A 15,527-nucleotide genomic window follows, 5' to 3' on the forward strand; every position below is an offset into this window, starting at 1 on the left:
CTCCAGCCTCTTTAGCGGCACCCCTGGTCTCACAGTGTAACAGCATGTAATAATTTGCCTCCTTTACTACAGAACTTCTTAAACACAACATCTCCCCCTTTACTCAAAATAATATTCACTCCTTTGCAGCACAACATGAAACATTCAACGGCATTTTAAACCTGAGGCAATTAGTAACTTCAGAACAGTTTTATATATCCTCATACAGAACTGTAATGGCCAAACAACCCGGACCCCGGATCAACCCTGAATCAAAGGAACAAAACATTGCGTTCTTCTCAGCTGATCAAAAGTCACAGGTAGGATTAAAGATAGGTAATGAAACTCAAATACACTTTCCATTCACAGTCATTTCTCACATCTGCATATTCCTCCTTCATTGTTACCTCTGAACTACTTCATAATAAAGTCTTTTGTCCATCTTGGTGGTTGTCTGTCCCTCTGCAACGTGGGACGTGTAGCTGTCTTTGTTAAGCTGATATTCTCCGCCTCTGTATCAGCTCTTTGTGTGTGTTTTGCGTTCTCTGGGACGAGTGAGAGGCGTGCGGCATTCCATCTTCTCCCATCGCTGAGGACGAAAGAACTCTCACCCGTCTGCTGCTGTACCTCCAGCGGCTTGGTGTACTGTGGCTCTCCTTTTCCCACATGGAATGGCTTTCGTACTCTCACTGAAGCACCCACAGTCACTTTAGTAGGTTTAGCACCTCTCTTCCTGTCTGTATAAAGTGCACTTCTTTTCTGTGTCAATGTCACTTTGGACCTGATGTGGTCATATTGTCCAGCCTCCTTCGGTGGTGGCAGGATATTGAGTTTAGTCCGCATGGCTCTTCCTCTGAGTAGCTGGAAAGGGGACTCCCCGGTTGTAGCATGGGGGGTCGCTCGATAAGTTTGAAGCAGTTCTGTGACCACAGGTTTCCATGGTCGCTGAGTAGCTTGTGCTGTCTGTATGGAGTCCTTCAGTACTCTATTAAAGCGCTCCACACCCCCATTTGCTTGAGGATGATAGACGCTTGTCCTGATGTGTTTAATGCCTCTTTCAGCAACAAACTCAGCAAACGCAGAGGAGGTGAACTGCGGACCATTATCAGTCGTAATTTCATAAGGATTCCCTTCGCGGGCGAAAATAGACGTCAGGAATGCAATCACTGTCGCCGTTGAGGCGTTTGGTGTGAATGCGACTTCCGGCCACTTACTGAAATAGTCAATTAGTGTGATGGCAAACCTGCAGTCATAGGTTCCTTGTTCAAATGGACCAACCAAGTCGACAGCAACATGTTGAAACGGCCCCTCTGGGAATTTGATGGGTTGTAACGGTGCAGGTGAAGCAGCTGCTGTTCTGTCACATGACTGGCAGGTTGTGCATGTGGACAATATATCGTGGACCAGCTCATCCATGTGTGGCCACCAATATAGGTCTCTCAGGCGTTGTTTGGTACGGACCATGCCTTGATGTCCTTCATGGGCCAGGTGCACTACTTTCCCTCGCAGAGATTTGGGAACGATCAGCCGTGTTCCTCTAAATATCAGCGGTGACTCCGTTGCCAGTTCATGTCTGACCAGGAAGTAGGGTTTGACATCATCTGGTAAGGTTTTGCTTACTTTCGGCCAGCCAGAGAGGATGATCTGTCTTAGTTTTGTTAATTCAGGACAGTCTTCACATTCTGCTTTGAAGTCAGCCAGTGGAAGCGCTTTAAGCTGAGGAGAAATTTCAGCAATCTCTGTGATTAGGTCCTGCTCAGAGTCTTCCTTTGTGTTTGTGGTATGCAAGGGAACACGGGACATACAGTCAGCTATAATATTTTGGCTTCCTGGACGGTACTCTAAGTCATACTGGAAACACATCAGTCTGGCAGACCAACGTGCTATCCTCATGCCAGCTCTGTTCATCCCCTTAGTACTTAACAGGGTGGTGAGGGCCTGGTGATCAGTTCGCAGAGTAAACTTGCGTCCCCATATGTACGTCCTCCATCTTTCGACGGCCCATACGCAGGCGAGAGCTTCTTTTTCAATTGTTGAATATTTCCTCTCGGCTGGGGACAGGGTGCGGGAACCAAAAGCAACAACCCGTTCCTCATTGTTTGAGTTTGTTTGGGTCAGAACAGCTCCAAGACCATAATCTGACGCATCAGTGGTGATGAACGTTGGCAGATTTGGGTTGAAGATTGCCAGTGCCGGGCTTTTTAGTAGCATTTCCTTCAGTTTGTTGAAGCTTTCGTTTGCTGCGTCAGTCCATTGAAGTTCAGCCGCCTGACTTGTCCGAAGTAGCTCACGGAGTGGTTCCACCACAGTTGCATAGTTCGGTAGGAATTTGCTGAACCACGAAGTCAAGCCTAAGAAGGAACGAAGGGCAGCCATGTCCTTTGGTGCAGGAGCTTTGGCAATGGCAGTCAGGTGGTCTGGGCTGGGTCTCAAGCCATCCTTAGAGATGATGTGTCCCAAGAACGGAATAGATGTCTGTCCAAATGAACTTTTATTGAAGTTGATCTGCAGACCAACATCTTTCAGGCATTGGAGGACAGCTTGTAACCGTTCATCATGCTCTTCTCTGGAATGCCCATACACTATTATGTCATCCAAGTAGTTCTGTACTCCTGCCTGGCCTCTTAGGACTGTTTCCATCATCTTTTGGAAGGCAGAGGGGGCTGAAGCAAGTCCAAATGGGACTCGGGTAAACTGGAAGAGCCCTTCATGGGTTATGAATGCTGTGAGGCTTCGGCTATCAGGGTGAAGAGTGAGTTGGTGATAAGCTGAACTTAAATCAATCTGGCTAAAATGTGTAGCCCCAGCCAGCTGTGCGAACAAATCCTCCATGTGAGGAAGAGGGTAACAGTCTATAATCACACTCTTGTTAGGTTCACGCAGATCCACACAAAGTCTTAAGCCTCCCTTACTTTTTGTTCCAACCACTAGAGGACTCACCCATTCAGCTGCATCCACTGGTTCAATGATGCCTGCTTGGAGTAGCCGTTTTAATTCAGCTGAAACCTCCTCACGTATGCTGAGAGGTAGGCGCCGCAGTTTTTGGCGAACTGGCGGTACTGTCTTGTTCACTTGGACTTTGTGGATGAACCCTTTAACAGCTCCAAGGTGATGGGAAGAAGAAGAATCAATGTTATTCACCATACATGTTTGTTTACTGGCTGGTGATCCTCTTGCAGGATCCTCTCCTTTATTGATAACTTTTCCAGCAATGATATCAATGTTGAGTGCTTTAATTAAGTCCAACCCCAGCAAAGGTGATCCATCTTTAACTATGAAGAATGATCCTGGCACTTTTCTGTCATTGTTTGCAACCCTCACTGAAGTCTGTAGGCAGCCAATGACAGGCAAGTCACCTTTTGCATAAGTGACAAGCTTAACTTTCGGTTCAGTCAAAGCACAGGGTGCAAAATGTTCTTTGTAAATGGCTTCTGGAAGGATAGATACTGAAGCCCCTGTATCCACAATTAACTCCAGGACCTGAGAGTGTCCCTGTGGTGTTTCAATGTTCATTTTGCATGTAATCTTGTCACCTGCTGCACTCATCCGTTTGTGATCATCCACATATAAAACTGTAAATTCAGGGACGATTACTTCCCTGACCACTGCTACAGCTGATTTACAAACTCTGGCAAAGTGTCCATTTTTGCTGCATTTATCACATTTCACTTTTGCTGCTGGACAGTTTTTATCATTAGCCAGGTGTTTCTCGGATCCACATCTGAAACAGTGACGCTGTTGCACTTTATCACTTGCCTTTTTGTGCCATTCTTTAGATGTAGGTCCCCGAGCTTGAGCTGGTCGCGCTCCCCTTTTACCCCGAAGACGTGCGTCCTTCACCTCCACAGCTTGTACTGCAGCAGTCTGAGCCGTGGGTGCAGTGGAGAGGAGTGTAGCATTCTTGACCGCAGCCTCCACCTGACATGCAATAGTAACTGCCTTGTCCAATGTAAGGTCCTCCTCCAGCAGCAATTTATCTTTAACAACACTGAGAGTAGCATTAGCAACAAGTTGATCCCGAATCATCTCACATTCCATCGTTCCAAAACCACATGGCACAGCTAACGCTCTGAGGGCGGCAACATACTGGGTCACAGTTTCATCAGCCCGCTGAACTCGCTGTCTGAATGTGTGCCTGCATGCCACTACATTCACTTTAGGGACAAAGTGTTTTTCAAGCGCCGTCATGGCGTCTTCAACCGTGGTACCTTGATTCGGCAGTGTGTAGAACAGTCGTTGTCCCTCTGGTCCCAAGCAATGTAATAAGACGGCTCGTCGTCTCGCCTCCGGCCACGCGTCTCCTGTAGCATTTATCACTAGCATGTAGTTGTCAAAGAATTTGCGCCACGTCGTAAACGGCATCGGCGGCTCACCCGCATGTTGCAAAAAGGGCGGTGGGCACGGTACTGAAGCGCTCATCCTCGTCGCCAATTTGTTGCGTTTGTAATCAGGCAGCGGAGGCGACGTCTTGGTTCAACACTTTATTTCAAGCTTTACAGCGGTACACCATCTTGTTAACTCTCTCTTTCCTCTTCTTCTCCCCTGTTCCTCCTCCAGCCTCTTTAGCGGCACCCCTGGTCTCACAGTGTAACAGCATGTAATAATTTGCCTCCTTTACTACAGAACTTCTTAAACACAACACTTGTATTCGTCAAAAATGCTTTATCCGTACCGGATACTAGTCTGAGATGAGTATCCAGCTCATCCCTAGCTGTAACCACCCTGCCTTGCCTCCTCCTCCTTGCTGCCTGCCGGCTGTGATCACAAGCAACAACAGAGTAGTTCCCGCTGCTTCTTCTGGAAACGGCGCAAAAAAAAAATCATCACTGCTTAAAGATGAAGGTTTTATAGAATTTTTTAAAAAGGAGTGGGCTTTATATTTAGAACATAATGACCTGCCTGGAACATCAGCATCTATTCTCTGGGAGGCAGGAAATGCAGTGATGAGAGGTAAAATAATCTCTTTCTCATCACAAAAGAAAAAAACAGAAAACAAACGTATTCAGGAGTTAGAGGAAATCATTAAGTCTTTAGAGGCATCCACAGAAGAAGAGTTAATGAGGAAATTACGTAAAGCTAAATTAGAACTTCATGGAATCATTGACAAAAAGACAATTTTTAGCACAAAGACCACGAATAGAAAACTTTGAACATAGTAATAAATCTGGTAAATTTTTGGCTAGCCAGTTAAAAATTAATAAAGAGAAAACTACCATATCTGCTGTTAAAGACTCAACCGGGAATATAGTTTATGACCCTGAAAGAATAAACAACACCTTCAGAGACTTTTACCAAACTTTGTACTCACCACAGATAAACCCATCAGATAATGAGATCAATGAGTTCCTTGACAGGATAACACTTCCTAAATTATCAGACAGCCAAGTTACAGTCCTGGACTCTCCACTAACATCAGCGGAGCTCCAGGAAGCCCTTAAATCCATGACTAATAGGAAAGCTCCAGGTCCAGACGGGTTTCCAGCAGAGTTCTACAAATAATTCTGGATCATTCTGGCTCCAACATTTTTCAGAATGGTGAGGGAAATCGAAGAGAGCGGCAGATTACAGCCAAACATGAATTCAGGCAATATTAGTCTCTTGTTAAAACCAGGCAAAGACCCTGCATTTCCTACCAGCTATCGCCCAATTTTCCTTATTAATGTTGATCTCAAAATAATTTGTAAAGCCCTGGCCAAAAGATTAGAGAAGGTAACCCCCTTCAAAATACACCCTGACCAAACTGGTTTCATTAAGGGTAGACAGTCATCCACAAACTCACGTAGATTACTTAATTTGATAGATTTCTCTTACAGTAGAAACATAGAAACTAGTATATTATCTCTTTATGCAGAAAAGGCTTTTGATAGAGTTAACTGGAAGTTCTTATTTGCAACTTTACATAAATTTGGTTTTGAGAACTTCTTCATAAACATGCTACAAACATTATACAGTTCACCAACTGCACGTGTCAGGACGAACGACCAAATATCAGCTAGCTTCTGTCTTCAGAGGGGGACCAGGCAGGGATGCCCACTCTCCCCCTCAGTGTTTGCTATCTTTATTGAACCACTAGCAGCAACAATTAGGCAAACAACAGATATTAAAGGGATAAAGTGTAAGAAAATAGAACATAAGATCAGTCTTTATGCAGATGATGTTTTACTCTTTCTCCGGAATTCTCAATCCTCTCTCCCCCTCGTTCAATACAACTGATAAACGCTTTTTCAAAAGTTTCAGAGTACTCTATAAACTGGTCAAAATCTACAGTTCTGCCAATTAATTTCTCTTTTGTCAATTTACTTAATACACAATTGGGAGTCAGGGAATATCACATACCTGGGAATTAATGTGTCTCCTAAGTTAGCAGATCTAACCAAACTAAACTACATCCCACTTTTAAAGAAAGGGATGATCTTGCAAGATGGAAATCCTTACCGATATCACTCATGGGGAGAGTTGCTACATTAAAATGATGGTCTTACCCAGAATAAATTACTTATTTTCAATGATACCAAACAAACCACCAGCTGACTGGTTTAGTTCTCTGGATTCCTCAATTACCAAATTCCTTTGGCAGGATAAACCTCCACGAATTAGCTTAAAAACGCTTCAGAAGACCAAAGACAGAGGAGGACTGGATCTACCCAACTTTTATTATTATTTCTTAGCCAACAGGCTGCAATATATACCAAGATGGTTGCAAGATAACCCCCCTACTAACACAGAAAGTCGCCACAACGTCGCATTTTGCGACGTTTCGTTTGTGACGTAGTGACAACGTAGCTGCTACGTTTAGGTTACTACGTTCCACAGGGGACGTTGTTGGTACATTGCTGAAACGTCACACTACAACGCCCTCCAAAAGTCGCTTTACAACCTCTGTTAAATGTCCTCTCTGCAACTTATTCGGCACTTTGAATAACAACGTTGCTGCTACGTTGTTACAACGTGATAACTGTAGTTCCAGAATAAATAAAATTTTAGAGATTTTATCAAATTAGATTTTCAGCTTATCCATGAAAAATAACACTTATTATTAGAGTTTTGACAATAATTAAATAAACAATTAGTAGTTGCAGTACTTAAATCATGTTTATAGCTAAAATGTCTTTCTAATTAAAAAAAATGGGACTTTTTATTTTATGAAAAAAACTTTTCTAAACGTTGTTTACTGAAAAACTCATTTTTGCCGTTTACAAATGTTTACTTTCTAAAATCTACCAGCAAGGAAATGTAGGCTAATTTACATGTTACTGGCCTCACTGCATTCCAATGGAATGGCTTGTTGCAACAACCCTGTTCCAGCCAGTTATCTGATTTGTTATGGTCATCACATGTTCCAGACCATCTTCCAATCAGCTTACTCTGCCTCTTTTTTTTGTTCTTATTTCATCCCTTGTTTTTTTCCACAAGATTAACAGTTAGTTGCTCTTTGCTATTTGGCTACTTCGGATTTATTTGTCAACCACTCACTCCTTAGTTCGCTTGCTTCAGGTAAGAAAAAGTTTTATCATGTGCTTGTTAGTTCTAATTTTGGTTTACAAAAGGCAATAGCATATATCTGCCCTCAAACAATAGCTACCGCATGGTAGCTTACCTACTGTAGTTTATTCGGTCTGTTCAAGTAAAATCAAACAACTAACTGGACTTTTCGCTTGATTTAGAAAAATATCAATCTAATTTCAAGCAAGATGACTCTGTAACTATTCTATTGATATAACTACAACCAGTGTATTTGTAGAGTTAGCAGTCCAGCTACCGTTAGCCACTAGGTAGCCCCATTGCTAAGCGGTCATTACACGTGTTCTCACATGTCTGCTCGATCAGTAAACCTCTGGGCTAATGTTCTGCCCTAAACGTTTTGCGGCTCAGTGGTTTTTAATAATTAGGTAATGTTTATTGGTGTTTAAGCAAGCCTTTTCACTGTGTCTGTCGACTTTATTGAGATCTTGTGTAGAGAGATGGCCATGTTTAGCTAAACATTAATGGAGCGTTAGAAATTTGTGTTTGGGGCAGGGGGCGTGATGGACTTTTAGCCATTTGAGCAAGAATGTATCTAAAATATCCCAAGGACTGGACTTGGGCAACCCAGTCTTCCAAACTAGCAAAAGAAGAACGAGAATCAAATTGTTTAGTTAGCTAGTATTAAACATTGTAACACAAAGTATTGCTTTAGTTTGAGATGTGTAGTCAAAAGCTAAATTTTCATAAACAATGGGTGAGTTTGTTGTTTTTTGAACATGCAGTTTATGCAGAAATTCCTGTGGCTATGTGTCTGTGTAAACTTGGTTGAAAACTAATCTCTTTTCCAAAATCTTAGGTGCATTATTGTTACTGGACAGCAAACAGAACCACATTCAGGAACCTAAATGTGGAACATCCATCTCCTGATTGGACTCAACATACAGTAAGGCTATTTCAGCGCCAAACAGGTACTGCAACTACTACTTGGCCATCAAATATAAATGGTTTCCTTCTAAGCTTTTCATATGAACTTGACTGTTATGCTTATTAAGAGGAATATGAAGAAGCCAAGCGTCTTGCCAGGCAGTACCTGGAAGATTCCCAAGCCAAGAGTGAGAGAGAGGTGACCAAACGAAAGGTTAAGAACAATAAGCGGTACCTGTCCAGCTCCGATGATGAAGCAGGTAATGTTTCTGTCACAAACATGTTGTATATTCTTTTTAATAATATAAAATTGCAACAAAACAAAAAAAACATATATGTTTGCTTTCAGGTCCATGCTCTACTGAGAGAACGAGAGGTTAGTTTTGAGCCGATGTTCTACTGCTAGAACTTGTGTTTTTAACTAAATCTAATTTTATTTTGTGGGGTGCAGAGCTCCATAATAATTTTCTAGCCCAATAATGTTTATTTATTTATGTATTTATTTTTCTTCATTTTTTGCAGTTCCCATGGCAGAGAGAATGCTGCTGCTGATAGAACCATCCAGCAGAGATGGTGTGTATATTTTCCTTTATGTTTATCTAATTTATTCAGGCCATACTTCAATTTGTCCTCTAGACTGCCCACCAGCTACTTTAGACTGCAAATTATTTGTTTAATTTAGTTTTGATATGTTTTGCCCCCTTCAGTTCCTGTTTCGAAGAGGACAACACTGCCAGCTGAGTCCCTCAACGGTGAAGGTACACATTTTATCTTCTGCTGTAACTAAAATGTCTACTGATTTGTATATTTGCCTTTTAAAACTTTGCACTACTACTATTAAAATGTGTTTTGTCAACTCATAGATTTAATGGCCACAAGTACACCAAGGCAAAGAGTCACCCCAAGGCAAAAAGCCACTGAAGGCAAGTAACTTAAAATACCTCTACCAAAACCTAGAGTGGTGTATTAAAATGTTTTGGTAGATTTTTTTTTGAGAACCTATCATTTTATCATTTCAGATCAAGCAGCAGACATCGCTGATGCTTTAAAGAATATTGCTGCAATCACAGGTGAGATTGAGTTCCCCCTTCTTAAAAGGTCCACTTATAAGTTAAATCTATTATTTGTGTTGTAATGTATGATTCTTCTTTTGCCCAAGATATCTGCAAGTCACTGCTGATCAAAGTGAACATGATGGAGGGGAAAATGCACGCCATGGAGAAGCTGCTCCATAATGTGGCTTCTCGGCATTCTGAGAGCCAAACTCAAGATGATCTGCGCCTGGAGCCTTGTAAAGATGCGGAGGACTTTACCTTGCTTGACAATAACTTGCAGGACAAGGCATATTTCCAGCAAGCTGTAAGTAAACAATTGTAGACATTCAGAAAATGGTTTTAATGAAATCTGATATTTTATTTGATCAACTTTGTACAATTTATAAGGTCCGTTTTCTAAGCCTCATTGGAGGACGGAAGCTGGGAGAAAATACAAGAAGGACCATGCTGGCTGTCGCCAGCAATGCTGTTTGGTGTGGATACCGCCTGCATGGGAAGAAGCAGAAAGCCAAGCTGTGTAACCTTAAAATATTTAGGCTGATCAAAAGTGAGTTGATGCTTTTTACTGGACTTGTTTTATAGAATTTCATTAAATCTTTTTACAGCTGTCTGTCACAACTGTATAACAGTTTCAGTAATCTTAAGGGTTCCTGTATATCACCTGTCTGTTCCCACGTGCTGTGAAGACCTCGCTTCCAGACTCCACAGATAGGGACATAGAGGTGCAAATAATGGAGGTCCTAAAGCATGCTCCCCAGAAAGTCAGAAGAGAGGTAACTGATTTATGACTGAAAGCTTGTTGGAGACATTTATGTGCTAATTGCTCACTAATTTATACCTCCTTTTTTTCCCTTCAGGCTGAAGTACAGCATCGTGCCACACAAATGGAGGCCCATTCTTCTTAGGAGGACTAAGTGAACCTGCACCCTTTCTGTTTTATTTTTCAGTTTTGTTCGCAATTTTTGATTTTTCTATTTATATATCTATATATTTTTGATCATTTTTTTAAGCGCCTTGTGGTTTTTATTTTGAGAGGCGCTATAAAAATGTTTTGTTTAAATTGTGTATGCAAATGTCAAATCTTTATGTAATAAAAAGCTGAAAAGTCAGTTTATTGTCCATCCTGTGAAATTACATCTGATCCTGCTGCTTACTATTCAATTCAATTCAAAAATACTTTATTAGTCCCAGAGGGAAATTGATTGCTGTAGTAGCTCAGAATAATAATAATAATCAAGTCATCAAAGAGTTGTTGTATGTTACAATGGCTGTTGGCAGGAAGGATCCTCAAGTCTTGTGAAGAGAATGCTCAGGGTTGTCCATAATTTTCTTGATTCTCTGGAGAATCCTTTGCATTATCTCCTCCAGTGGTTCCGAAACGAAAACATATGCAGTAGAGCTTTTAAATGAAATCAAGACACCGCTGTCCTATATTACTTGTTTTTAAGGTTTTTATACATTTGTTCTTCCATTCTGGTTGTTTTTGCTGTTAATCTGCCATTAGTTTTGCAATATAATTTCCTGTGGTAAATAATGAATAAAGGTGAAAAAAAAAGTTAACATGAAAATGTCTGCAACGTGCCACAAACATTTAGTTGGTATGTTGTCACAACGTTATAATAGCGATGTTGTCACAACATTGCAGTAAAGTTGTGGATATGTCGCGACAACGTTCCAGCAACGTCCTTTGTGACGTTCTGACAACGTCGTAGCGGAATTTCACTTTGGAAGTCGCTACTACGTAACATGCGACGTTCCTGCAACATCACAGGTGTCAGAAAATACGTTGCGACTACGTTGTTGCAACGGACCTGTGTTAGTAGGGCCACTAGATGAGTCGTGGTTAGACATAGAACAGACACTTTGCAATACGATAGAGCTTTCAGACTTACCACTTATTAGCTCAAGCATAAGAAAACATGAAGGCTTCAAAAGTATTAGTATCAGCACCTCTCTGACAGCATGGTGGGAGTATCTTAAAATGACAGTCTTCACTAATACCATGCAGATGCACACCTATCTGGAATAATCCTGATATTTTGCAAAATAATAAAATTGTAGCGTTAGGAAGTTTATAATGGTCTGCCCTTAACAGCTGCCCCTTCGCACAGTAACATCGCCAAGGTCGGACACTTGGTTCAGTATGTTTACATTCCAGGAGAAGAGACAGAAGAACGGAAGAAGAACGCTTTTCATTGATTAATCAAAGTACTTTATTTGTGATAAGCTAATCAAAGCATTTGTTGATCATTAATAATCAGGTGAATGATCTGTGAAATAAAGATGTCATGAGTTATGTGTTTAAATGAATAAATAGGGCTGCACCAGACAGACTGATATGCAATACCATGACATCTTTATTTCACAGATGACATAGGTTGATCAAAAACCTATCTATGGGTACCTCTGGGAAAATGTGAAGGCATTTTCTGAATTATCTAAAGAAGAAATGTTCTGCACCCTGTTCTACATGTCATGTCATCAGAAATGTAAATCAGTACTAAAATGTAAATCAGTAGTTAGTAATCCCTTCATGTGAATGTACCCATAAGGAATTGTGATTAGTAAAGAGAAAAAAAAAAATAAAATTTTGGACAACAGTACTATGTGGCCTAACCCACTTACTGTTACCTGGCCGTTTACCTGACTCCAGGAGCCCACAGCACGTCCGTCTCAACACACCCTAAGTCTGCACGTGACGTATAACATGAAAGACAACCATGCACACTCACAAACAAACAAATTTGTGTAACCTGAGATAGAAATCTGTGGAACCAACGGGACGTATTTTTCACCCCCCTTTTGAAGTCGGTAGATTGTTGCTGTCATCGGCCAAATCTGCGGAACCCTTGTGCAGTTTGATATGGTCCCTGTGTACCCATTTGTAGACGGGTGCCCTGTTTTTGCCGGTGATCTTGATCTGATACACGACCGGAGAGATCTTATCTGTTATCAGGTATGGACCCGACCATTTGGGCAAAAGTTTCTTAGCCAGCTTCCCCTTATTACCACCCGTTTTGGGAGCAAAAATGTAGTACCAGGCCTCATCACCCACCTCGAGTTCGGAATGTGAGGCTTTCTTATCGTAATAAGTTTTTCTGCCTTCAGCCGACTTCTCCAGAGATGCCTGTGCAAACGAGAATGCTGCAAGCAGGTGAGTTCCCAGGTCCTGGTCGTAGTAGTGGTGGTTTAGAAGAGTCTGAGGGGGACTGGCTGGCGGGACTGACGCGATGGCGTCGTCCGAGCAGTGTTGGCACGCAGCCAAATCCATGCCAAGAGGGCTACGTCGGTTCTGGGCATAGCGCACCTCGATGTCGTAGCTTTGAAGAGCCAGCAGCCATGATGCGATCCGCGAATTGGTCACCACACCATCTCTGATGCGCTGACTGTTAAGGATGGTCACCGGCTGGTGCTGTGTCTCAATGATGATTTTCTTGCCGCCAATGTAGTTCGCAAAGTACTTAACTGCCCACATGGTGGAAAGCAAAGCTTTTTCACAGTCTGAGTACTTCAACTCAGGCCCAGACAAGAGCTTACTAGCATAGGCTACCACACGCCTGTCGCAGTCGTGAATTTGGTAGAGACCAGCACTCAAAACAGTGAGCTGAGAAACCACCCTCAAGGTGGAACACCTTGTCACAGTCGGGGAGCGCCAAGCACGGAGCCGAGCACATCGCGGCCTTCAGGTCATCCATGGCCTGCTGGTGCTGCTCTGCCCACTCGAATGCCACATCCTTCTTCAACAGATTAGTCAGAGGTCGTGCTATGTCCGCGTAATGTTCCACGAACTGACGCGAGTAGTTGCAGACCCCCAAGAAGCTCCGAAGTTCGGAGACTTTTGTCAGAGGGGTGATGGTGGCAATGCCCTGAATTCTGCCAAGTTGAGGCTGCACTCCCTGTGGTCCCACCAGGAGGCCAACGTACTGAACTTGCGACCTGCACCACTGTCCTTTGGCGAGAGAGATCTTTGCACCTGCCGCCGCGAGCTGACCCATGACACGGTCCAGTTCGGACAGGTGATCATCTAATGTACGCTGACGAACAAGAATGTCGTCGACATAGATGAGGGTCCCTCACTCTCGAGCATCGGGGCAGGCTTTGTTCAAGAAGATGTTGAACTCAGCAGGTGAGTTGGAATAACCAAAAGGATACCGGGTGAAGGTGTACTGCCGGTTGGCAAAGGAGAAGGCAAGTTTGTGTTGATCCGATTCGTGGACGGGGATCGTCCAAAATCCGGACGCAATGTCAAGCGTGGAAAAGTACTTAGCATTGTTCACTCGTGGAAGCTCCTGCTCCAGGCGTGCCATAGGCCACCTAGACAAGGGAACCTGTTTGTTGAGTTGCCGGTAGTCAATGGTTAGTCGCCACTTACCATTAGGCTTCAGTACCGGCCACAACGGAGCCGAGTAGGTGCTATTGCAGGGTCGAATGATCCCTTTAGCCAAGAGGCTGTCAATGATTTCCTGGACTGGTCCCTGGGACGCCAGGGGGAATCTTGTATTGCCGCACAAAGGTCGGCGGTGCATCTGGCCTTGTAGGAATCCGGACTTCATGGATAGTGGTCAGACCACAGTCCAAGGAGTCAAGTGAAAGAAAATTCGAGTACTTCAGCAAAAGTTGTCGTAGTTTGTCTCGCTCGACCTCGTTGGTGAGAGCATCAGCTTGGTCTATGACATTCTCAATCTGGGACAGAACTTCAGGTGGCTTTCCGGGTGGCTTTGAACGTGGTGGTGTGCCCGTAATCACGGCCTCACCCGAAAGACTGGCCACAGAGTAGTGGAAGTCCTTGTCAGGTGGCGGAATGTACGGCTTAGGCTTTTTCACACGCGCAAACAGTTCCCCAGACTTGTAGCTGATTTTAGCGTCCAGGCGCCGGGGACAGTCCAACCCAATGAGCATGGGAAAGGGCATGTTCTCATCGATGTACACGGGGTGTTTGAAGGACATGGCGCCTATCGAGATGTTCACCTCAGTCTTCGAAGACGCGGTTCCTGGATTGCCACCGAAATCAGTGAAAATCATCGGGCCGGTAATGAGTGGGGGGGGGGGGGGGGGGGGATGGTGAGAGGCCCTCCCCCCTTTTGTCACACATGCTGTTGTAAAAATCCCCGCTCATAAGCGTAATGTCCGCACCTGTGTCCAGTAACGCGACACAGAGGTGTCCCTGATGTACAGTGACCTCAACTGCGGGCCTATCAGACCCCGTCCTCACGACCAGAGGTTCCAGCAAAACTTTGTCAGTCACGGCGATAGCGGTACCGGGGTCATCGTCCATGGGTGTATCGCCTAACATCGCCACGGATGGAACGACCGGTGAGGTGTTGTTGTTTTCCTGCGAGTCAGAACCTGTGAAAACATCAGCCTGCAGCATCTTCATCTCATCCGGCGGCGTCTCGGCCAAACACGGGGTTGCTGCCCGTGTCGCCTGACAATCACGCATAAACTGTTTGACGTCCTCGCCGTCTTTCTGAAGAGCGCAGATCATGTTCATCATGTTCCTCATCTCAGTCATCATTGGTAGGAAAGCGCTTTGCATCGCCGCCTGAAGTTGTGATGGAAATTGCATTGTTTCCTCTGAGCCCATCTTCCAAATTAGTAATGTGTTCTTTAATTTACTAATTCCTCCAGAAACAACCTTACCCGTAGACTTATTAAAGAATTAGTTACAGGGAAGCTTGGCTTTTGAATGAATATTTTGAGCAAAATCGTTTAGTAATGCCAAAAAGAACATACTCTTTTGACCTACCCAAGATGGCGGGTCGAGCTACGTGTCGGGTTACCTAAGATGGCGGATCGCCGCGCATGCGCCGTCCGTCACTCGGCGTTGATCCCCGTAGCAAGTCGCGGTGTTACACACCGGAGCGGTTGACAATAATCACCGCCAACAGAACCGACTGTACTGTGTACCGGAAGGTCCAGCGGAATTTAGGACGCAGAATCGCTGCGTCTGAGCGGTTTTGACAGCTTATCAGGACGCGTACCCGATGCCAAACCGAGGTTGCTAGTTAGCTCTCCGGCTAATGCTAGCTACTGTCTGGAGCTACCAGTACAAAAAATAATGCCCGATTAACCAAACGTCTTCAGCTGTGGAAGTTCCACAGCGGA

General features: G+C 43.7%; 1 protein-coding gene across 1 annotated transcript; it reads left to right on the forward strand.

Moving 5' to 3' along the window:
* The first annotated feature begins 8,219 nt into the window (after positions 1-8,219).
* Positions 8,220-13,882, forward strand: LOC139070628 (uncharacterized). Its single transcript, XM_070553244.1, has 12 exons — positions 8,220-8,258; positions 8,300-8,411; positions 8,496-8,627; positions 8,717-8,743; positions 8,890-8,940; positions 9,075-9,125; positions 9,231-9,290; positions 9,387-9,437; positions 9,527-9,726; positions 9,810-9,969; positions 10,068-10,195; positions 10,280-13,882. The coding sequence occupies exons 1-12, from the start codon at positions 8,220-8,222 to the stop codon at positions 10,325-10,327; spliced, it is 1,059 nt and encodes a 352-aa protein (XP_070409345.1). The 3' UTR covers positions 10,328-13,882.
* The last annotated feature ends 1,645 nt before the right edge of the window (positions 13,883-15,527 follow it).

The sequence above is a fragment of the Nothobranchius furzeri genome, chromosome 1 (assembly GCF_043380555.1).
Source record: "Nothobranchius furzeri strain GRZ-AD chromosome 1, NfurGRZ-RIMD1, whole genome shotgun sequence".
Taxonomy (NCBI): Eukaryota; Metazoa; Chordata; class Actinopteri; order Cyprinodontiformes; family Nothobranchiidae; genus Nothobranchius; species Nothobranchius furzeri.

Coding starts and splice junctions, on each gene's coding strand:
- LOC139070628 (XM_070553244.1), top strand. CDS start 8,220: ATGCAGTTTATGCAGAAATTCCTGTGGCTATGTGTCTGT. Junction 8,412..8,495: donor GCTATTTCAGCGCCAAACAG/GTACTGCAACTA, acceptor ATGCTTATTAAG/AGGAATATGAAGAAGCCAAG. Junction 8,628..8,716: donor CAGCTCCGATGATGAAGCAG/GTAATGTTTCTG, acceptor GTTTGCTTTCAG/GTCCATGCTCTACTGAGAGA.